Below are 22,903 nucleotides of genomic sequence, written 5' to 3'. Positions count from 1 at the left end.
GAACAAGAATAACCAGTGCTGGCACACTTGCGGGGAGAAAGAGACTCTCATTCACTGCTGGTGGGAACGTAGACTGGTCCAGCCTTTTTGGAAATCAGAAACTAGAAATTGATCCATATGATTCAGTAATACCACTCCTGAGAATATACTCTAGAGGCCCAAAAATATAAAGCAGAAAATCCCTCTGCACTCTGATGTTCATTGCAGCATTATTCACAATAACGAGAATCTGGAAACAACCCAAGTGTCCAAGAATAGATGAGTGGATAAAGAAACCATGGTACATCTATACAAAGGAATACTATATAGCCATTAGAAAAAATGAAATCCTGAAATTTTTTTATACATGAATATAGACATGGAGAGTATCATGCTGAGTGAAATGAATCAGAGGGAGAGGGATAAACATAGAATGACTACACACATTTTGTGCATTTTTAAGCCATAATATGCGAATAATACTCAAAGATAATAGAAATGAGGGCCAAGAGGACTGGTTTATGGTAAGAAGCTTGCCAAAAAGGGGATTGGGGGAGTAAAGTCAAGACAGAGAAGGGACAATAGCAGTTAAAAATGATCACTCCGTACAAGAACTCAATGCTGGAAGAAGTGCTATGCATGATACCCTCTCAGTAACAGAATTATAAACCATGATATCTAAAAGGAAGAAAGGGTGAGGGTAAGATAGAGAGAGAAGAAAAATGTCTGTCATAGAAGCAGGCTGGGAGGATGGGAGGGAAGTTAGGGACATTAGTGGAAGAAAAGGAACAATGGTAAAGGGATGGGCTTTGGAATATCCCATGAAACTCAACCATCAACAACATTTTAACTATCTTGCAGTGATTCAATAAAATAAAAAGACATTCACCGCAAGGATACAAATCTAAGTCTTGGGCCAGGGAGATAGTTCAAGTGGGAAAACACATAATATGTGAGACCCTGAGTTTGATCCCAGCATGGTGTGCTGTGCCCTGACATCTGCTGGGTAGGGCCCTGGTAGCTCCAGGCACCAGAAAACTTAAGAGTCAAGATCTGCCAGGAGTAGTCCCCATAAAAAGTCTGTAATGTGGGGCCAGAGAGATAGAATGGGGGTAAGGCATTTGCCTTGCATGCAGAAAAACGGTGGTTCGAATCCCAGCATCCCATATGGTCCCCCGAGCTTGCCAGGAACGATTTCTGAGTGTAAAGCCAGGAGTAACCCCTGAGTGCTGCTGAGTGTGACCCAAAAACAAAACAATAAACAAAAAAAAGTCTTTAATGTTTCAGATAAAGCAATAGAAACAGGACCAGAGTATAGTACAGCAAACAGGGTGCTTGCCTTGCCCACAGCCAACCTGGGTTCCATTCCTGGTATTCCATATGGTCTCCTGAGCACCACAGTTTTTGGGTGTTACCCAAAAACAAACATGCTAAAAAAAAAACTGTGGCATCATTATGAGCTTGTTATTACAATGTTAATGATCAAAACTAAAGTGTCTTTAGAAGCTGGAAAGCTAGTAGTACCCTAGATAGAGTGATTAACTTGCATGTATCAGACCCAGATTTGATCCAGGGTGCCTCATTATTGTCCTCTGAACCTTGCCAGGATGTGGTCTCAAACAAAACAAATTTGAAATGACCGATTACTATCACACAATTTTCTCTGCATGCTCAATCTGGAGCAGACTCACTCCTGTCTGTACCATCTGATGTGATTTCAGTTTGCAACTTGCACAATTCATAAGATCACTAAGTTTTCTGTTCTTTTCTTTTCCTTTATTGTGGTTGTCTCCCAAGAGATTCTTAGAAGGGATACTCCCAGGGATGCAGTGCTGCTTGGGCTCTGAAGTGCCAGGAATCACCAGGAGATATCTGATCAGGGTTCAAATGTTGGGGATCAAACCATGAATAAATGCAAGAAAGGCAGGTGTCTTAATCCCTCCTTCTCTCTCTTTCTCTCTCTTTTTTGTTTTTTGGGTCACTGGCAATGCTCAGAGGTTACTCCTGGCTCTATGTTCAGAAATCACCTCTGGCAGGCTCAGGGGACCATATGGGATGCTGGGAATCTAACCACCATGGTCCTGGGTCGGCCTTGTGCAAGGCAAATGCCCTACCGCTGTGCTATCTTTCTGGCTCCACCCCACTCTCTTTTGATTTAGCATCTAGTGTTGCTCATGAGACTGGAGATTAAATCTGGGTCGGACAATAGAGAAGAGGGCCAGGAGGACTAGAGCATGGTAGGAATTTGCCACAAAGAGTAGCTAGAGGAGTCTAGTTAGGGCAGAAAAAGGACTACTGTGGCAATGAGGGTTGGAAATAATCACTCTGGACAAGAACTTGGTGCTGAAAGGAGATAAAGTGATTTTCATGATACTTTTTAAGTAACAATATAACAAACTACAGTGTCTAAAAGGAAAAAAAGGAAGATATGTATATAATATATAAATGTGTGTATTTATGGAGAGTGAGAGAGAGAGAGAGAGAGAGAGAGAGAGAGAGAGAGAGAGAGAGAGAGAGAGAAGAAAAATGTTTGCCATAGTTGAGGCAGGCAGGAGCCGGAAAGATAGCATGGAGGCAAGGTGTTTGCCTTTCATGCAGAAGGATGGTGGTTCAAATCCAGGCAATAGGCAGTAAGGAGAGCAGAGGGGAGGCAGAAGAAAAACTGGAAACATTCATTGGTGGCAGGAAATGTCCATTGGTAAAGAGTGTTGGAATATTGTAGCTAAACTAATCATGAACAACTTTTTAACTATGTATCTCACAATGATTCAATTAAAAAATGATTAACAGGGGCCGGAGAGATAGCATGGAGGTAAAGCGTTTGCCTTTCATGCAGGAGGTCATCGGTTCGAATCCCGGCGTCCCATATGGTCCCCCGTGCCTGCCAGGAGCAATTTCTGAGCCTGGAGCCAGGAATAACCCCTGAGCACTGCCTGGTGTGACCCAAAAACCAAAAAAAAAAAAAAAAAAAAAAATGATTAACAGAAAAATCCTGGGTCAGAGCATGCAAAGTAAGCTTTCTACCATTTCATCGAAGATTATAACTATTATAACTCAAGAAAATTTGTTTTTAATAGCAGGTTTTAAATGAACTTAAATTTTTAAATGAATGTAAGGTCTTCATTTGGACAGATCTCAAAATTCCTTTGTCTTCAGTTCCTAGAAATGGCACTTTAGGGAATTCTTTTGTCTGGAAGTTTGATTGGTAAGAAATAAAAGAACCTTGATTGTACCTTTTTGTTTGTTTGTTTTTAACCACACCCAGTGGGATTCAGAGTTTACTCTTGGTTCTGTGTTTAGGGATCATTCCTAGCATGACACAGGAAACCAACCATAAAGGGTGCCAAAATGGTACCTGGGCCTGCCATGTGCAAGTCAAATGCCCTCTCTATTTCTGTTCTTTCACTCTAGCCCTATCATTTTACTTTTATGACTTCAGAGGTCTCTCTACCTCTTGCCTCCCATAGTAAAGGACCAGGACTCTGTCTACTCCTGGGGACGTGTTGCCCTTCAAGTTGTCGGTCCTTGTGGATATTCTAGCCACAGAAGAACACTATTAGGTCTTGAATTTCCCCCTTCTATACCACCTTTGCCACCCCTCAAACAGTCCCCATTTGGGTCTTTCATCCACACTGATTCATTCACCTGACATCTTTTCTTTGTTTGTTTTTTGTTTTTGTTTTTGGCTTTTTTTTTGGGGGGGCATACTGGGCAGCGCTCAGGGGTTACTCCTGGCTATGCGCTCAGAAATTGCTCTTGGCTTGAGGGACCATATGGGACGCTGGGGATCAAACCCAGGTCCTTCCTGTATCAGCTATGTGCAAGGCAAATGTCCTATTGCTGTGCTAAAACTCCGGCTCCTCATCTGACATCTAAAACCAAGATTTCCCCTTCTGTAACCATAGCCTTTGTTTGCAGCTTCTCTCCTATCTCCTATCTTCTTCCCAACCCAATCATGGAGCAAGTTTACAGGGACCTGAGGTGAGGCTCCCAATATATGACCCATGAGCTTTGACCCAAGGTCAGATCTATTCACTACTTTCTCTAGCACTTAGCAGTTAGGCCTGGCTCTTTAGTCCCTTTATACCTTCCTTATGAAACTCCCTGGATGCTCTGGACTAGTGCAGGTGCCTTCCTGCCTGCAGGATCTGCGAACTGCAACAGTACAGCTCTCCTCTGCAAACACAAAACTCGGTGCCTGTCCCTTTCCCTCCAGACTTGTACTCACTTCAAGTCTCATTTGTGCTCAGCAGACAGCCTCTACTTCCTGGACCACTGCCCATGCCCAACCCACAGAAAAGCAGGCCTTCCTTTTGGCATTTTCTTGGCAATGCTAGGCAGTGCTAGAAATCAAACTTAGGGCCTGATACATGCAAGCATGTGCATGCACCCTTGCTGATCTATCTTCTGAAAGAGGCCTCTGCAAGACCTGTCTTCCATATCCTAAGACTGGAACTCCTCCCAGCAAATCCCCTAACTGATCTTTTTGTTTTGGGGCCATACCTGGCAATACTTAAGAGTTACTCCTGGTTCTGCACTCAGAAATCACTCTTGATGGTGTTCAGAGGCCATATGGGGAACTGGGAATTGAATTCAGGTCAGCCATGTGCAAGGCAAGTGCCTCACCCACTGTGCTATGCTCTACCCCTGGCCCTTGACTACTCTTGGTGTGAGTAGAGCCAAGGTATACCTGGGGCCTCTACTTTCCTTCCTCAGCACTGCCTCCTTTTTCTCTCAGCTTTTCTCATGATCTTATTATACCTGATGCTACAACATCATCAGAGGCCCAAGTGACCCCTCAAGCTTGTATTCAAACTCAGTGCCCATCTAATGCCCACATGCAGGCCATGTGAACCCAACTATACCTATCACCCCACCCCCATCTTCCACATAACCTTACTTGATAGAAGACCTGCCCATTTCTGGGAGGGGTCTTTGGGAAGTATCAAAAGGTTTGCCTCAGGGGCTGGAAGAGGATTTGGAAGATAGATTGAGTGAGAAGAAATTGCAGGATGGAGGGAGAAGTAACATGTTGAATGCAGGGCTGATTATGGATCCAGCTTGAAAGGTTATGATAGAAGCCACACCTGTTGGCTAGGGCCTTGAATAAAGCTGGTGTCTCCTGAAACCTGACTGCCTGTGAGTCGGTTCCCCGCTATCCTGAACCTGAAGACCCATCGGCTGAAGGGGGTTGCAGACATGTGGCCTGGGCTGGCAGAGAAAGGACCCTCCATCCATCTCATCACCATCTATCACCATCCAGAACTTTTTTTTTTTTTCCAGTCACACCCGGCAGTGCTCAAGGGTTACTCCTGGCTCTACACTCAGAAATCGCCCCTGGCAGGCATGGGGGACCATATGGAATGCCTGGATTCGAATCACTGACCTTCCGCATGCAATGCAAATGCCATACCACTGTGCTATCTCTCCAGCCCCCATCCAGGACTTTTTTTTTTTTTTTTTTTTTTTTGGTTTTTGGTTTTTGGGCCACACCTGGTGGTGCTCAGGGGTTTCTCCTGGCTGTCTGCTCAGAAATAGCTCCTGGCAGGCATGGGGGACCATATGGGACACCGGGATTCGAACCAACCACCTTTGGTCCTGCATCAGCTGCTTGCAAGGCAAACACCGCTGTGCTATCTCTCCGGGCCCCCAAACTAGTTTCTTTACATTTCCCTAATGTCCCTTCTTTCAAGACCTTAGTTCCAACACCCAAAACAAAACCCCAATTATTTATCCCTCATGCCCACGTTCAAAGTGTCCCCAAGAAAGCTGATTGAAGTCCAATTCATCCACTTTTCTCTGGACCCTTCTATTTTTTGTCTTTTCTGGGGAAATGAGACAGTTGTGTTCCAGAATGGCCCATCTGCCTGTCTCCCTCCTTGTGCCTTCCTCTTCAGGGCTGTTCCCTCATCAGAAGTGGGCTGCATTCTTCCTGTGTTTCTGTGGCCCATCCAGCCACTCTGGCTAAAGAACATGGCAGGTTGGTGAAAGGTAGGGTGCTTCACATTCCCAGACAGGCTTTTAGAAGCCTGGGGTTAAGGGAGTGTTGGTTAGAATGGAGTGACCCAGGCAAGGACCCAAAGCCTTGCCTTGCCCGCTAGTGTGGCTCATCAGCACAAACCCAGTGTCCCTCTGACTGCCACGCTTTGTCCTTTGTTCTCGTGCTGCCCTGGTGTCCATGATCTCCATACATTTTGCTCATTCTTCAAGGTTCTTTCTACTCGCTCAGCCCATAAACTAACATTCTCTTCCTACCACAATCTGCTACACCATCCCAAACACTCAGTACCCCAAGACATTACCAGAATACAGAATTATATTCCTCTGGAAGGTTACTCCTACTGTGTGGACCTAATACAGTGGTGGTTCTCAAGCCTTAGCATTGTTGTACTAGGGGGACAGATGGGCAGTACTTGAAGGTCATACATTTCTGAGGCCTTATACATACCAGGCATACACTCCAACTCTCTGGCTTATCTCCCCAATTCCATCAGGACTATCTATATATTTATTTTGGGGTTTTTGGGCCAGAGTTGCTCAAGGGCTATTCCTGACACATTCCCTGGGGGGATCGCTTCTGGTACTCACAGGGCCCTTGCAAAGCAGGGATCAAAAGAGGCTTCCTGCATGCAAGCACCTGCTGTAGCCCCTTGAGTTCTGACCCAGGACTTGATTCTTTCCTGCTGTATTTCTTATCTCTTGACTATAATGACACTTAATAAGTGCTTATTTAACCAAATATACTTATTCTTCTTAGTTGATACTATCAATGGTGGGGGAAGCCTCCCAGTGTTCTGAAGTCCTGGGGGGCTACTTCTGGTGATACTCAGTCAACTGGGCACAACAGTTCAATAATTGAGCCCAATAGTGCCAAAGAACACCAGGGCAACATCTAGTGGTACTGGGGGGGGGGCTTTGGTGCTACCCCAGCAATAGTTGGGGAATCATGTGGAAATTGGGCTGGAACTGTTGACCTATCTCCCCAGCTCTCTTTTCTTATTTTATTTTATTTTTGATTTTTGAGCCACATCTAGTGACACTCAGGGTTCACTCTTGGCTATGCACTCAGAAATCGCTCCTGGCTTGGGGAACCATGGGACATGGGAGGATCGAACTGCTGTCCGTTCTAGGTCAACCGCATGCAAGGCAAACACCCTACTACTGCACCACCACTCTGGCCACCCTGGCCCTCTTTTCATCTGGTCTTGACCCATGACAGGTAGAGCCTTGGGAATGCCTTTCTTGATGACTCGCCCTTCGCTGGCTCCTCCACTAGTGCCAACAGCACAGTGCCAACCACTGGATGACCAACTTCACCAGTTGTCAGTGGCTCCCCCTGGGCACTCACAGGTATGAAAGGGGGTCCGGTCAGGCAGCGAGCGGGTTTTCCTCCGGATAGGCAATGACTTTTCCATCTCTTCTTTCAGGATCATCTTTCCCAAGTTGGAAGTAACCTAGGAAAGAAGAAAGAAGAATAATGGAGTCAAGAGTCATCTCTCACCCTCACACGTTTCAGACCTGGAGACATCAGGACAGGTCTAGCAACAGGCTCTTTGGCCAAGACAAAAGCAGGACCCAGAGGCCAGTTGCCCCCATAATGCTCTTTGCTCTGCTACATTGGGTCCCTGTTACGAAAAGGACCTAGCTACATGGCATCAGTCTACCCATCCTAGGCTCTATGACATCACCAGCAGCTGCTTCCTGGTGGACAGCACTCTCGACCATTCTATGTTTTTCACCTTAATATTAGGTTGTGTCCCCAAAGAGCAACATGAAATTCAGGTGTCTTTTGATTGTATTTGTTTCTGGACTATATTCAGGTGCTCTGGTTACTCCTAGCTTTGAAGTCAGAAATTACTCCTGTTCATCTCAGAGGACCATATGGGATGCTGAGGATAAAACGTGAGTTGGCCAAGTACAAGGCAAGCCCACTATACTACTACTCTGGCACCAGATGCCCGTTGAAAAGCAGTAATGTGGGGCCGGAGAGATAGCATGGAGGTAAGGCGTTTGCCTCTCATGCAGGAGGTCATCGGTTCGAATCCCGGCGTCCCATATATGGTCCTCCCGTGCCTGCCAGGAGCAATTTCTGAGCCTGGAGCCAGGAATAACCCCTGAGCACTGCCGGGTGTGACCCAAAAACCACAAAAAAAAAAAAAAAAAAAAAAGAAAAGCAGTAATGTGAGGAAGACCACAGACAGAAGTGTCAGCCTTGCAGACATTAGGCCTTGAGTTTGATCTCAGTGCTGTGCACATGCATTGAGCACCACAACAGACTGTGACCTTCAGGACACACCAAGTGTGTGTGAGCACCATTGCTAAGGAGCATGTCCCAGCAAGCACGTGAGCAAGTGTGGAATCTAGAAGTGTGTGGGCCCTGGCAAACATGAAAGACAAATGGGTGAGTCTCAAGGAAGGCAAGCACACATGCAACTACCAAAAGGAAGGGGGAAGACCAAATAGAAAATCAAATGAAAGTGACTATCTAGGGGTTGGGGAGAGGGCAGGAGGCCTAGAGCTTAAGCTTTGCATGCAGAAGCTCAGGATTTGGTTTTGGCACTGTGTGGTTTCCTGGTAAACTATCAGGTGACACCCAGTACTGAACCTGATGTAGTCCCCAGACAAACCTAATGTTACCCTCTAAAATGCCTGGAGACAGGGACAGCCTGCCTACTCAGTTCTGATGGGATGTTCTCATACAGAAGCACACTCCAACTGCCCCAGGAGAGGGAATGCAGGGAAGAGGGATTCTACCTTACTGAGCTCCTCTCTTTGACGCTCCCTGAGGGCCTTCATTTCCTCTCCAGAGTCATCATCTTCCTCCTCCTCTTCTTCCTCAGCACCCCTCCGAGATGCCTTCCGCTTCCTCCATTCTGTCTCTGGGAAGCACAGGACAGAGACGTTCAGCAGGTAGCTGCCAGGCACTGGTTTATGAAGGGCCCAGACAGGCCTACAGCCTTGTGTGTGTGTGGGCACTGCACCTCAGAACTTTTTTTTTTGGTTTTGGGCACACTGGGTGATGCTCAGGGGTTATTCCTGGCTATGTGCTCAGATATTGCTCCTAGTTTGGGGTACCATATAGGACACTGGGGATTGAACTGAGGTCTGTCCTGGGTCAGTTGTGTGCAAGGCAAATGCACTACTGCTGAGTTATTGCTCCAGCCCCAGAACTTTATTATTATTATTATTATTATTATTATTATTATTATTACTATTATTATTATATTCAGAACATTTTTTGAGAGGGGAGGCACACCCAGAGCTCAGGACTTACTCCTGACTCTTTGCTCAGAGAGCACTTCTGGTGGTGCTCAGGAAACTATATAGGATACCAGAGATTGAACCCAGGTCAGCTGCATACAAGGCAAACACACTACCCTCTGTACTCTGTCTTCTGCTTCAATACCTCCATTTTTCTCTCCTCAGTGCCTGAGACAGGCAGAAGTTTGATATTTTTTTTACAGTATGAGCAAATGAATGCTGGGATGCGAAGGCACACTGATGAGGAGGATCGTTCAACCCAAGCTCTAGGACTTCAGGGGCTACTGGAGTTGGAGGTGATGGAAGCAGAGCAAACACCAGAGGATCTGGCATACGGTGGAGAAAGGCAATTCACTGGGTTTCAGCAGGACCCAAGATGAAGGTGTCCTCTAAGGCTGCCCCCAACAAGTCCCTCTTACCCACAACAGCCAGCGATGGCGGGCATGGCCAGTAGTCGGTTTCGATCTTGGCTGGCTGGTTGGGGTCGGGGGGCTGGGCTGCAGGGAACTTGGATGACTCGATGATGAGGTCCTCAATGAGGTGCTTGCTCTGGGGACTGCCTCCCATGGACTCTGAAAATGGTACTAAAGATCAGCCTCAATGGTCCCTTGCACCCTGTCACTTCATCCCCATTATACCTGTTCTACCCCACCAGTCCCAAGAGCAACAGGCAAATGCTACAGGCAATTAGAAAGTTCCTCTTCAATCCCACCCTCAACACCATCAGGAGCACTAGCTGGGGTGGAGGGGTGTCTGGGATGCTCACCTCTCTGTTTGTAAATGGGGGGTTTCTTGTAGATGTTGGAATCAGGGCGTGTGGTCTCTACAAGGAGAAATGAAGAGAAGAAGTAGTGGCGATGTTGGTGGGAGTAGAGGATTTGTATCAGTGATGAGACTGCCTGTCCTTCCCTGGTGTGGGAGTTAAAATGGGGCAGGCCCACTGGCTCTGGCAGCCACCCTGTAGCCCGGGCATTGGAGGATGCTCAATTCAGGTTGAGCACATGCTTGGAGGGCAGAGTGAGAAGAAAGAACAGGGGATCCTGGGGGGAGAAAGTGATCCCAGGGCAAAGGTGGAGCCATGCCAATCACTGATGGCAAAACCTACCAGGATGATGGAAATGGGGCAGGCTGGTCCGGGGGGTCCCTGTGGTTCTTGGAGCTGCAGCCTGAGAGACAGTGCTGGGGGACCGGCTGTCTGCCCACACCTGCCAAGCAGAAAGGCAGCTCCTGGGTCTGTCCCAATCTTACAGACACACTCCAACTCATTTCACAAAGCTGCCTTTGCCCCCCCCACCACCACCACCACAGAGGGAAAATACTCAGTATGGCTGGGGTCAGAGGGACTGGCAGGCACAGAGCAGGCCAGTGACAAGAAAAGGCTTGCTGAATCTGTGCCACCCTTGCCCTCCAGAGAGAAGTGTGTGTGAAGTGTGTGAATCCTGAGAAGGTGTGTTTGGGCAGACTCACCTCTGGGGATGGTGGAGGGGAGGTGGATTTGGGCGACAGTGAGCGCTGTAAACAGAGAGCAGGCAGGTGGTCAGACTACAGGTAGGATTCAACCTCTTCCCTAGAGCTTCCCTGAACCCCCACACTGTGTCTTGGTTAGGCCAGTCTCTGGACCACCTTTTCCCCTCCATCCTTCTTCCAGAACCCCCAGAGACCTCTTTCCCCAGTAGGGGCGAGGAGCAGGTATTTGTGCTGAAGCCCTTGGGAGATGGCCTGGCCTTGCTGGAGCCTGGGCCTCAGGCCCACATCAGCCCTCCCCACAGCACCCTGCTCTGTTGCTTTCCTGGAGGCATTTTATTTATTTATTTATTTATTTGGTTTTTGGGTCACACCTGGCAGCGCTCAGGGGCTACTCCTGGCTCTAAGCTCAGAAATCACCCCCAGCAGGCTCCGGGGACCATATGGGATGCCGAGATTCGAACCACCATCCTTCTGCATGCAAGGCAGATGCCCTACTGCTGTGCGATCTCTTCGGCCCCTTCCTGGAGGCATTTTAGAAAGGATGAAGAGAGTATGGACTCATGCACCTGACCTCACAGGAGGGGTACAAAGTGAGCACCCCTCAACCAGATCTCTGGGCTCAGTGTCCTTCTGACCTGTCCCACCCTGTTCCTGTCCTAAGATTCCCTGCTCTGTACTCAGGAGCTCTGCTCCCACCCGCCCCTCTCTACTGGAACCCCAACTCTTGGCTGCAGGCTGGTGGCCTCTCTGATGGAAGCTGGGCCCTTTCTTAAGTCTTTGGATCTGGAGGCCAAGATGGGAAGCAGAATCAGAACCTGCCCAGCCCCCCTCGCTCCTCCAGCCCTCCCCAGTCCTGTGCCGCTGACCTGGGCCCCTCCTCCTCACCTCCCGGCTTCGGGGCAACTCCACGTGCTCCAGGAGAGAGTAGGTAAAGTGAGGCTCGTAGATCATGAGGTCAGGCCTTTCGATGTCCAGGATGGCCTTGTCCTTGGGGATGGCAGCCAAGTCCTTGTAGCCCAGCACCTGATTGTCCATCTTGGCCTGGAGGGAATGGTGGGAATGATCTGGAATGGTCTGGCAACGCTGTGAAGTGACTCAATTGTCCTGTTTCCAAACTGCAGGCGGCTCTCGGGGCTGGTGAGGTTTGGGGCCACCATGGAGGGTCCTCCTCCAGGAGGCGCGGCCCGCTCCCTCCCAGCCTGCGGGTGCTGGTGACTGAGGGGTACTCACCACGATGCTGGAGGGAGAACCGGGCCCACTGGAGTCTCTGGAGGAGCTGACGCTCCCGGGGGAGGTCAGTGGTTGCTGGGGAGAGGGAGAGGGAGAAGGCGGGCGGGTGGGAATGTGCGTGTGTGCAAGGGCGGCAGGGGGTCTGCGGACTGCTGAGGGATCCGGGGTGCAGTGCTGCTGGCAACCACCAGATGGTACCACCGACTCCCGACCTGCCCCACCCCGTGCCCTGCGGTGTCCCCGGACTCTTGGGCGTCGCCGCGCACCTTTTGCAGCCGGTCCATGCAGCAGGGAGCTGGCGGGTCGGGTCAGCGGCCGGAGGGCTGTGCGTGCGCGTGGAGGAGAGAAGACCGGGCGTCAGGCTCTGCCCGGCTCCGGGGCACCGTGCGCTCGGGGCCGTGAGAGCAGACAGGGCGTTCCCGCGGGCTGTAGCGTCCTCATCCCTCGGTGACTCTCCGGGCCGCCGACCTGCAAGGGGAAGCCGGGGCGTTGCCAGTGAGGCCCGACCGGCTCAGGCTTTCCGTTCGTGCGTTCCGGGAAAGCCGGCGCACGTGGACAGAGCCAGGCGGAATGTGGAAGGGGCTGATCTGGGTCTGAGCCATTGTTCTACCGCTGCAAAGGAAATGACAGCGCGGATCAGCCGCGTCCCTGCCTTGTCACACCTGCCCTGGCCCAGAGCTCCGTCCAGTGCCAATCCGGCCTCACTCCCCCTGCCCCTGGCTCGGTGCTGCCTCTTCTTCCCCTCCATCTGCTGTCCTGCGACACTCTCCCTTTCCGAAGCTCCACCCAGCGGGAGTGGCCACTGCCCAGAGGCCGAGGGAGGAAACGACAGGTGCCCCGTTCCCCAGGGATGAAGCTTGTTCCGGCGCCATATTCCAACTGAGATGCCCTCTGTTGCGCTGCTTCCAGCCCCGCAGCCCTCGGCTGGCAGCCTGTTCCTAGGCGTGGGTCCTCTGGCCTCAGAAGGTCACTGGTGTGCGGTGGCTACTCTCCAGGTTCTCAATAAAGCCATCCTCAGCAATCCTCAGCCCCACAGTGCCCCCCACTGGACATAATGGCCCTTTAGCCCAGAGATGGTCAGAGTTACTGCTACAAACAGTCAAGAGTGAGTTGGGCAGGGCACAGATTCTGCTCCTTAGAAGCTGGGTGACCCTGGGCAAATCATTTAACTTCTCTGTGTCACACAGTACTCATCTGTTAAGTGGGCAGATATATCTGTCATGGGGAAGGTCAGAGTATGACAACTTGTAGCATGTGGAATGCTTAAAACAGAATCATCGTGGGGCCGGAGTGGTGGTGCAAGCGGTAGGGCGTCTGCCTTGCACGCACTAACCTAAGATGGACCGCGGTTCGATCCTCTGGCGTCCCAAATGGTCCCCCAAGCCAGAAGCGATTTCTGAGCTCATAGCTAGGAGTAACCCCTGAGTGTCACCCATTGTGGTCCAAAACAAACAAACAAACAAACAAACAAAGGATAATTGTATGGTGTGTTTGCTGTCATTCACTTCCATCTTCCTCAGGATTAGCAATATTCTCTATGTGCAGAGGAACATGAAAGTGGTCCTTGGTGCCCCCCTTCTATCACCTCCTGCACTGTGGTGAATTGTGTCCAGCTCATTGCACGCGCTGCCTTTACCTCACTTCCTTGCACCGACTCTCCACAGACTCTACCCTTTCCTGATGCCCAGATCTCACCCACCCTTCAAGGCTTCTCCTGCGCTGCTCTCCCTCCATCCACACCAGTAAATTTTCCTGAGTCCTAGCATGCATGTTTTATGTTTGTTTGTTTGTTTGGTTGGTTGGTTTTTTGGGTCACACCCAGCAGTGCTCAGGGGTTACTCCTGGCTCTATGCTCAGAAATCGCTCCTGGCAGGCTCAGTGGACCATATGGGATGCCGGGATTTGAACCACGGTCCTTTTGCATGCAAGGCAAACTCCTTACCTCCATGCTATCTCTTCGGCCCTAGCATGCATGTTTGACTTGATATAATCTCGCCCCCAGATAGGTGAAGCTGGCTGAAGTTTGTGGAACCCTCACTAGAACCATTGCTGCTCATGCCAGGTACTTTAGGAGGGTAATTTTATATCTTACCTTGGGCTCTCTAACAAATAATTTTGCACGAAAGAAACTGAGGTTCTGAACAGTTGAAACATTCTCTTTCAGCCAGAGTGAGAGTACAGCAGGTCGGGCACTTGCCTTGTACATGGCTGACCCAGGTTCAACTCCCCAGCACAACATATGGTCCTTCACACCCAACCAGGACTGATTCCTGACCTCAGAGCCAAGAGTGGCCCCCAAACAAAAACAAACTTACAAGGAAAAATACTTTTCTTTAGCACTAGTACAATTCATAGGGTCTTGCTAGCACTGCCAGGCATATTGGGGGACAGACTAGAATATGCCCCTCTCTCCAGGTTTTATGGATACCGGGTCCAAAGCATATTTCTGATGAGATAGGTGCTCAGGAAACTTCAAGGTTCTGGTGCCCCTGGAGATACTCTGGTCCAACGTTTTATCCTCCTTCTCAAAGCTCACTTTGCAACACTTTTAAAAGTAATTCTGAAGGGACTAGAGCAGTGGCACAGCATAGGGCGTTTGCTTTGCATGTGCCTAGGACTAGGATGGACCGCGATTAGATCCCCTGGCATCCCATATGGTCCCCCCCAAGCCAGGAGTGATTTCTGAGTGCAGAGCCAGGAGTAACTCCTGAGAGTCACTGGGTTTGGCCCAAAAACAAAAAAAGAAAAAGAAAAAAATTCTTTAGGGCTCAGGTGCATTGGTTGAGAAAAAAAAAAGTCAGAACTAAATACCCAAGTCAAAGTCAATGACAATAGAATCAAGAGATTCAAACTGGGGCCGGAGAGATGGCGCTAGAGGTAAGGTGTCTGCCTTGCGAGCGCTAGCCAAGGAAGGACTTCGGTTCAATCCCCCAGCATCCCATATGGTCCCCCAAAGCCAGGAGCAATTTCTGAGCGCTTAGCCAGGAGTAATCCCTGAGCATCAAACGGGTGTGGCCCAAAAAAACAAAACAAAAAAAAAAAAAGAAGAGACTCAGGGCCCGGAGAGATAGCACAGTGGCGTTTGCCTTGCAAGCAGCTGATCCAAGACCAAAGGTGGTTGGTTCAAATCCCGGTATCCCATATGGTCCCCCGTGACTGCCAGGAGCTATTTCTGAGCAGACAGCCAGGAGTAACCCCTGAGCAATGCCGGGTGTGGCCCAAAACCCAAAAAAAAAAAAAAAAAAAAAAAAAAAGAAGAGACTCAAACTATAACAATCTAAACTTAAAATGGACCTGTTACACTGGCAGGCCAATGGGCTTAGGGTGGAGGTATGGGATGCATGCTGGAGGGAAGTCAACATTGGTGGTGGGAATGGCTCTAATTCACTGTTACTATGCTTGAAATCCAACTATGAAAGACTTGTAATTCACAATGGTCTCAATAAAAAATTAAAAAAATATAATACTTTAACATTTTAAATCTGCTTTATGTGTTTTTTATTTTAGGGGCTTCCCAAACATGGCTCAAGAGACTTTGAGCATCACTCAAATTGAGCAAATTGGGCTGGATGATTCAATGCCTGGTGTTTGCTTGGTGATGTAGAACTGGAGGTTAAATTTGAGGCCTTGTGCTTGCTAGGATTGCACCCTTGGTTCTTGAGTTATCTCTTTTCCTCAACTTTGTTATGCTAGATTCTGAGAACCATGAGAATAAATTCTATGAGAATTTATGAAAAAAAAAGTTATGAAAAAAACTATGAGAATAAATTCTCATATAGATTCTTTCTACTCTTCTTCCTCCTCTCCAATCTTTATTTTGGTAACCTCTATGCTGAAACTTGTAACAATCTTGGCTTAACTCCAGAGAGTTATCTCAGTATTTACCCATCATACTAAGCCATCCACCAATTCCATCCACCCTTTCAGCCACAATCTACCCTGTCATGTGTTGTTTCTTTTGAGGAGGGAAGGGCCTAAATCTTGATAGTCTTGAGGAGTCACCAGGGCTAGGGGTGGGCATGACATGTGGAGGCTCGAACTCAGGGCCTCACACACTCAAGGCACGTACCTTCCCATCATGCACTCCATCGTGAAAGTTAGTTAATCGTTCCCAGCACTTAATCTGCACTTCACAGTGAAACTGATAATGTTTCCAGAGAGTAGAGAGTGGAAGAAGAATTCGTGGAAAGAATTTCCTAACTGTGAAAATAGTCTGAGGGGCTAGGAGAGGCTGCGAGAAAGAAGCCTCATTATAGAGGGTTAGAGGGGTAAGAGAAAGGATGCCTCAGATACAATGTACAATAACCAAACTTTAAAAAGTGTTCATTACAGAGGCAGACTAGGGAGTGGGAGGGAACCAGGAGATAGTGGCAGAGGAAAATTGACACTGTGGTGGATTTGGTATTGGAGTATTGTATGTCTAAACTCTAAGTATAAACAACTTTGCACTTCACAATGCCTTAATAAAAATTAATGTTTTTCAAAACTGGGTCTTCTTCAAACAGGAGGTATTTGAGGTGGTCCCTGGGGATGCCCAAAGGGAGGTCATGCAAACACTGGAAAGAGGACTCTTGAAACAAGAAGCAGAAGCTGCATGTAGGGACATGGAAAGCACTGGCATTTTAGGGGACAACAAGGATGACTGGTCTCCAGAGATCACAAGGAAAGAGGAGTTTGAGTTAGGAGGCTAGGGGCCAGATGATGGAGGCCTTAAGAATTCTGATTGTGTTTTGTGGATCGTGGTGGACCAAGGGATGTTCAGAAAAGTTTTGAAACAAAGGAAACAGGTTCAAGCTTTAGGAAGGGGTATTAGGGTAAAGCCTAGAGGTGGCAGGAAGGAACAAGCAGCCCTGGGACTACAACCAGGAGTCTGCGGCCTTTGTTCCACATGGATTGTGATGGCCTAGACTTGCGCAAGGAGCCAATAATAGAAATGGCGGTGATGGGAGAAAGCCCCCATCTGAAGATCTCTCTCTGAAAAGGGGTAGGAGGGGGGATGCATTCACTTTTTGCCTGAGGTTGAGAGTGGTGAGTGGATACAGAGAGGCTACAGGAGGGAGACAGGCAGCAGGAACTCTGCTGATTGGTTAGTCCATTGAACTCTAGGAGGCCTGGACAGAAAGTCCAGTCATGAGAGAAAGAAGATGGGAGCAGTGTCCTGAGACACATGGGCTAGAAGCCAGAGTACCCAAAGAACTGGAGAGAGGGAAGAAATGGCCAGCCAGCTCCTTGTGGGCAGCAGGTCATTTGGGGATTCTTTGTGTTTCAGCCAAGGGCCTGGTCTAGTATGTGGTATTATGGACAGGAGGGGCACCAGGGAAGCAAATGCTTTGAAGCAGGGTCTAGAGAAGTGGAGAGCCGGCCAGTGCAGTGGTCAGCTGGTTGCTGGCACCCTTCCAGCATCTGAGAGACCATCTAAGAGACCTGGCTTTGGGTTTTGCAAACAATGTGGGTGGCAGCACTGATGGGGTGACCAGAAGGTGAGAGGGACCAGGGCCAACTCTGGGTGTAGGGAGACTGACTTCAGGGTGCTGAAGAAAGGGAGCAGGTATGTTTGGAGGCTGTGGAAAGAGGAGTGGCTCTTTCCTCAGCAGGGGGGGCAACTTGGGTGCTGGCCTAAGTGGAGGGTTTAGAGAGAAAGAATCTGTCTCCAGGGAAGGACAAGAATGAGATTTTTATGTTCCCAAAAAAAGTGAGCATCTGGTTAGACTTTAAAGGTAGGTTGACAGAGAAACAGGAATGAGAGGGAAGAACCAGGTGGGATGTGGCTGAGCTCCCAGATAGGAGGAGAGTCTGCGAGGTGGCTGTACTTCCCCATTGAACACCACTGTGGCTTGAGAAGGCAATGCTTATCTGTCAGAGTGCCAGACTGCATGAGTCCCTCACACAAGCCAAGCACAACCTCTGGGACCTCTTCAGGTGCTCTGCAACCCCCAACCCTAGCTGGAAGGCCCTTTAGCTCTGGCCATGCCTCACGGCCCTGCCTCTGGCCTGCAGCGGAATAATTTAGTCTTGGGGGCATCTGCATCTATTACTATTGCTGTCATTATTATTATTTTGGCCTTGGTCCACACCTACTATGTGGTCTATGAGGTGCCACAAAGAAGCCCTTTTAGCTCCTTCAAACCCTGCACCTGCATTTTAACTGCCGGTTAAGCCTAAGGTCTTCATGGTGAAATTTTAGGCAGCAGGAAAAATTTTTTTTTTTTTTTTTTTTTTTTTGGTTTTTGGGCCACACCCGGTAACGCTCAGGGGTACTCCTGGCTATGTGCTCAGAAGTTGCTCCTGGCTTGGGGGACCATATGGGACACCGGGGGATCAAACCACGGTCCGTCCAAGGCTAGCGCAGGCAAGGCAGGCACCTTACCTTTAGCGCCACCGCCCGGCCCCTTTTTTTTTTTGGAAAAATGTTTTTGATAGAGGACTGGGGGGGGTCTCCTTGGTTTATTTCAAATGCATTTCCATGTTTGCACTGTTTCCCCATGTTTCCACACCATGTGAAGCTCTCTCCCCCAAAGCTAACTTTCTCCCAAAGCACAAGGCCTCATTCCCACCCCCACACCCCACAATCTCAGTGTACAGTGCCTATGCACTGTTCCCCAGGACCCAGCTACTTCCCACAGGGACAGAACCCAAAGAGCAGGCTGCAGCAGGAAGGGAGAAATGGAAGGAAGGGGAGAGGACTGGGAGGAAGGCTGGCCCAGGTGGCGGAAGGACCTTTCAGCTGCCCCCGGTCCCCTCAGCCGCTCATCCTGCCATCTGTGCCCCACCCTCCCTCAGCTGTGTGTGCCTTATCTCAGCCACCCACCCAGTCCCACCTCACACTGCACCCCCAGCTCCTGGGAAGTGGTGATAAGGTACCCACCCTCCTAGCTGGCTCTGTTGCCAACAGTGACCCGTGCTTGTAGACATTCAGTCCTGGGCCTTCCACCTTCAGCTGTATTTGCTTCATCCTCCACCCCTGCCTCTTCTCTCTGACCCCCATCCCCATCCCACACAAGCCTTGTCTCCTCACTAAAAGATGAGGAGCAGGGTCTGGGGTGACAGTACAGCAGGGAGGGTGTTTGCCTTGCACATTGCCAAGCCAGGTTTGATCCCTGGAACCCCATATGGTCCCAAGCCCTGCCAGGAGTGATCCCTGAGAATAGAGCCAGAAGTGGGCCTAGAACACCGAATGGTGGGACCCCCAAACAAAGAAACAAACAAATTAAAAATAAAACCAGCTAGAGATGACAAGACTGCCTGTAAAAGCAATATATAAAGAGCAGGTGGATCTGCTGCCCAGGTCTATCTCAGGTCAGTGCCAGCCAGAGAATCTCTCTGAACGTGGAGCTTGGGGTGTTCCATGCTAAGCTTCTATGGCAGAGCACCCAGAAGGCCACACCACTGCTGTGTGCACAAGGAGGGGGGGGGGTGCGTTGGAAGTGCCAGCCAGGCTAGAGGCCAAGTGCAGGAACTAAGAGATGGGGCTGGGGGCCAAGTGGGCGGGGGCAGCAGGCAGGGACCTGGCCCCTTCCTTCCTGCCTCTAGCTTTCCCTCAAGGGGCTGCCTTGCCCCTCTGCCTTCTGAATCTGTTTTCCATTCCCTCTGGCTTTCTTCATCTTTTCTCCCAGTGTTTCCCTTTCACCCTCTCCCGCTCTCAGCCCCACCCCTGCAGTTACTGTGGCAACAACTCAATCCAGAAATAAAGGCAGGATCCAGCTAGGTCATCAGTTCCCAAAACAGCATCCCAGAGCAAACAGAGGAAGGGTGGCAGGAGCAGAGTGGCAGGACCCAGGTACTCGGAGAGGGGATCCCATCAGATGTGTGTATGGAGAGGGCACAAGTCATGAGGTGGAAACAGGGTGGACTCAGGCCTATCTCAGAGCAAGCTTGAGTCCTGACTCACTTCTATGCTTTGCTCCTGCCCCCCACCCCCATTTTTAAGCCCTCCTATATGTGATAGGACAGGGCTTGAGGCTCCTGGAATGGTAACAAGAGCCAGGCCTGTCACTTTCGGTGAAGTGTCAGGCAGGGCAGCATGTGGGGCCGAAATCAGCTGGATCTGGCCTGAGAACCCACTGCCCATGCCTGCCAGGTACCCGCTCCTAAGCACAGCCCTCGAGCATATTCTTGCTCTGTCTTTCTTCAGAGGGGCCTGTATAAGCAGAGTGGACAGGGTAAGGGAGACCCAATGGTCTTGCACCCCAAATTTTGTTTACTAAATTCTGGGGACATTCCTATTCTGGTCTTTACACATCCATGAGCTCTGTGACAGTTCTCAGATAGGTTCTGCCAGGTGGGCCTCTGGGCCCAGGTGGCACACGTGATGGGGAGAAGTGGCAGCCCCCCACAGAACTTACGTGGCACAACACCTCACCCACAAGGAGGCAGCTGCAGAATTCAGGCACCCTGCTTGCAGGATCACACCCCCACTCTCCAGCCAGCCCCCCACCCCCCGCAATGACGCACAACGCTGCTGACACCCACTGGTCCCCACCCACCCATTCACCCTCGGCACCGCTTCTGGCTTCTCAGTTGCCGCACATGTGCTGAACCCCAACATGCACACGTGTCTGGCCACACATACAGACCCTTACTGAAGAATCCCACCTGGACCCAGCTCTGAACAGCTTCCCTGTCGCAGCTGGAAAGTGCCAGCTGGGCTGGGTCCTGGGGAAGGGGACTTGAACTGCCAGCCCCTGGAGGGGCAAGGCTAGTGAAGGGTACCACAGGATCCATGAGAGCCCCTCCAGACACCCCAGCAGCAGTCCCAGACACAGCCACGCCCTAGGCCAGCTCAGCCTGTGTCTGACCCATAACCCCCTCCTGACAGGCTACAGGGGCCTTTCAGATTAGCCCAGGCCCTAACCTTAGCCTAGGGGAGCTGCTTCCAATCTGGAGTGTCGATGTACCCTCCTCCTGCAGCCCCCCTCTCCCTCACTCTGCGAGCTTAGGGGTCACTCTAGACCGACCCACCTACCCACCTACCCACCTACCCGCGCCCTTTCTGGGGACTTGCCATCAGCACGGCTAGGAAAAAGGGCAGTAGGGAAGCACATCCCGATATCAGAGCCTTGGAGCTGAAGAGGGGCGCCCGAGGAGCAGGGCGGACGCCTCCCTCCCGGGATCCTAGCTCCCACCGGGCCCTCCCCCGCCTCGCAGGTGTGTGGCCAGCGCCCACGGAAGGGGGACCGGACCTGCACCTACCTTTGCCCGGATAGGGTGGCCAGGCAGGGCCGGCGGGCCGGATGCCAGGGTCGATCGCGGCCGATCCCGGATCCCGAGCGGATCCGGGCGATCGGCTGCCGCGCGCTCTCGCTCAGAGCCTAGCTAGGTACGAGGCGTTTCTTCCCGGAGCGCAGCCGCGCCTCCCCGGAGCCAATAACAGGAAAAACGCCGGCCGGTGGGTGGGAGCGAGCGGCGCGGGGAGCGCTGCGGCGCGGTCGGACCCCGCGGCCCCGCTGCCGGCGCGGCCTGGGTGTGGGCCGGCGCCTCACCTCGCGCTCCGCCGTGCACTGGAGGAGCTTTCGCGGCACCATGACGAAGCGGAATCGCAGGCGACCCACCGCCGTCCCCGACCCGCACCCCGCCGGCCACAGTGTCCCCGCCCTGTTTCTCGAGCATCTGCATCTGCTGCTCATCTAACCGCTTGCGGTCCCTTCTTCCAGGGTGCTAAGGGGCAGGGGGCTACGGAGGGGTGTTGATTAGATGCCCTGGTGTTCTCCCTCTCCAGGGCAGGACCAAGAGGGTCCAAGGCGAGCTCAGCAATCCAGGGAGCCCGTTTTCTTGCAAAAGGGCAGCTCCCTGCCAGACAAGTCCAGCTCTTGTCCCCAGGTGAAACGGTGTCCCTAGAGAACTCACCACTCGCCCAGGACCCTGACCCAGGTCTCTCTTTTCTGGGTGCTCTGAGCCTAGCGCCTCCATTTGTGACTCCAGGGACTGGGACAGAGCCCAGGTACACTGGCAAACCTGGCAGCTCTGCCTGATGCTCCCTGTAACCACTGCCCACAGCTGCTTCTATCTCTGGGGGGCAATCCAGAATCGGGGGAGGGGCTCTGGGATGTTTGGAAAGGTCCAGGGGGAGAGTGCTGGGAGGCAGGAGAGTGGAGGGAAAGATGGAGGGGTGCAGGTCATGACAGCAGAGAACCAACCCAGAGAGGAGAAATGAAGTGTGTGTGTGTGTATATGTGTCTATGTGCCTGTGTGTATGTGTGTGAAGTGTGTGTGTGTGTGTGTGTCGTGTGCTGAGATGGGGGAGAAAGACAAGATGGGGTCTACAACAAGGACCAGGCCAACCAGCAGGAAGGTGAGGGAAAATGCAGGACTGCTTGCTGAGGTGGGGTGGGGAGGGGCAGGCCTTCCTGGCATCCTACAGGCCTCTCTCCACTGCTGTCCTGGCGCAGGTCCTGCGAGAGGTGCACCTGGCTCCTCCCCTTCTCCAGACAGCAGACAGCAGACCCTCCAGGCCTCCTGATTTTCTCACTGCCGTAATTACTCTCTCCCAGCTCTCCCTAGCAGATCCCACCCCTGGAAATTTGGCTTCCGGGGCAAGGTCCCAGAGATAGGGCTGGAAGAAGCTGTGGACAGGGCCCTGGGATGAGCACTGAGGAGTCTTGGATCTGGGAGGAGGGAACAGTCCTAGGGGAGACCCATCATGCTCTGTCAAGTGGGGAGGTCAAGGGGAAAGGGGAGGAGGAGGAAGGACTCTCTGGTACCTTCAAGGGCCTGGGGCGTGGGGCAGGAGCAAGAGCAAGGCAGCTTCCAGGGAGACATACACCTCCATCCCTCAGCGGCGCATCTCCTCTCCGCCTCCCGTTGCCAAGACAACCTGCTGGCTCAGCCTAGGCGGAGGCAGGAGGGGGAGGCGCTGCTGGGGCTCTTAGAGTCTCTCTCAGGGATGGAGGGCGGGGGCCTGATGTCAGCATCAATGCTTGGCTAAAGGTAGGGAAGCTTCAGGAGCCAGAGAGCTCCACAAGGTGCCCCC

At 51.1% G+C, this 22,903-nt stretch overlaps 1 protein-coding gene across 9 annotated transcripts in view; it reads right to left on the bottom strand.

Moving 5' to 3' along the window:
* The window catches only part of DMTN (dematin actin binding protein), a 31,378-nt gene that overhangs the window by 2,993 nt on the left and 5,482 nt on the right, over nucleotides 1-22,903 (bottom strand). For 3 of the 9 annotated variants that reach the window (XM_049769466.1, XM_049769468.1, XM_049769462.1), the window contains exons 1-10: nucleotides 21,127-21,398; nucleotides 12,204-12,405; nucleotides 11,938-12,012; nucleotides 11,593-11,748; nucleotides 10,708-10,752; nucleotides 10,346-10,445; nucleotides 10,007-10,063; nucleotides 9,660-9,812; nucleotides 8,734-8,858; nucleotides 7,328-7,433 (exon numbers count right to left, since the gene is read on the bottom strand). In XM_049769466.1, coding sequence (XP_049625423.1) covers nucleotides 7,328-7,433; nucleotides 8,734-8,858; nucleotides 9,660-9,812; nucleotides 10,007-10,063; nucleotides 10,346-10,445; nucleotides 10,708-10,752; nucleotides 11,593-11,748; nucleotides 11,938-12,012; nucleotides 12,204-12,221 — 835 coding nt within the window. In that variant the 5' untranslated portion in view covers nucleotides 12,222-12,405; nucleotides 21,127-21,398. Of the gene's footprint in view, nucleotides 1-7,327; nucleotides 7,434-8,733; nucleotides 8,859-9,659; nucleotides 9,813-10,006; nucleotides 10,064-10,345; nucleotides 10,446-10,707; nucleotides 10,753-11,592; nucleotides 11,749-11,937; nucleotides 12,013-12,203; nucleotides 12,406-12,599; nucleotides 12,896-21,126; nucleotides 21,399-22,634; nucleotides 22,765-22,903 lie in introns of those variants that run through there. The other 6 variants (XM_049769469.1, XM_049769470.1, XM_049769467.1 and 3 more) reach the window with 4 other exon arrangements.

Source organism: Suncus etruscus, chromosome 3, assembly GCF_024139225.1.
Source record: "Suncus etruscus isolate mSunEtr1 chromosome 3, mSunEtr1.pri.cur, whole genome shotgun sequence".
NCBI lineage: Eukaryota > Metazoa > Chordata > Mammalia > Eulipotyphla > Soricidae > Suncus > Suncus etruscus.
The sequence above is the reverse complement of the archived record's forward strand: the minus strand, read 5'-3'. Positions and strand labels throughout refer to the sequence as shown.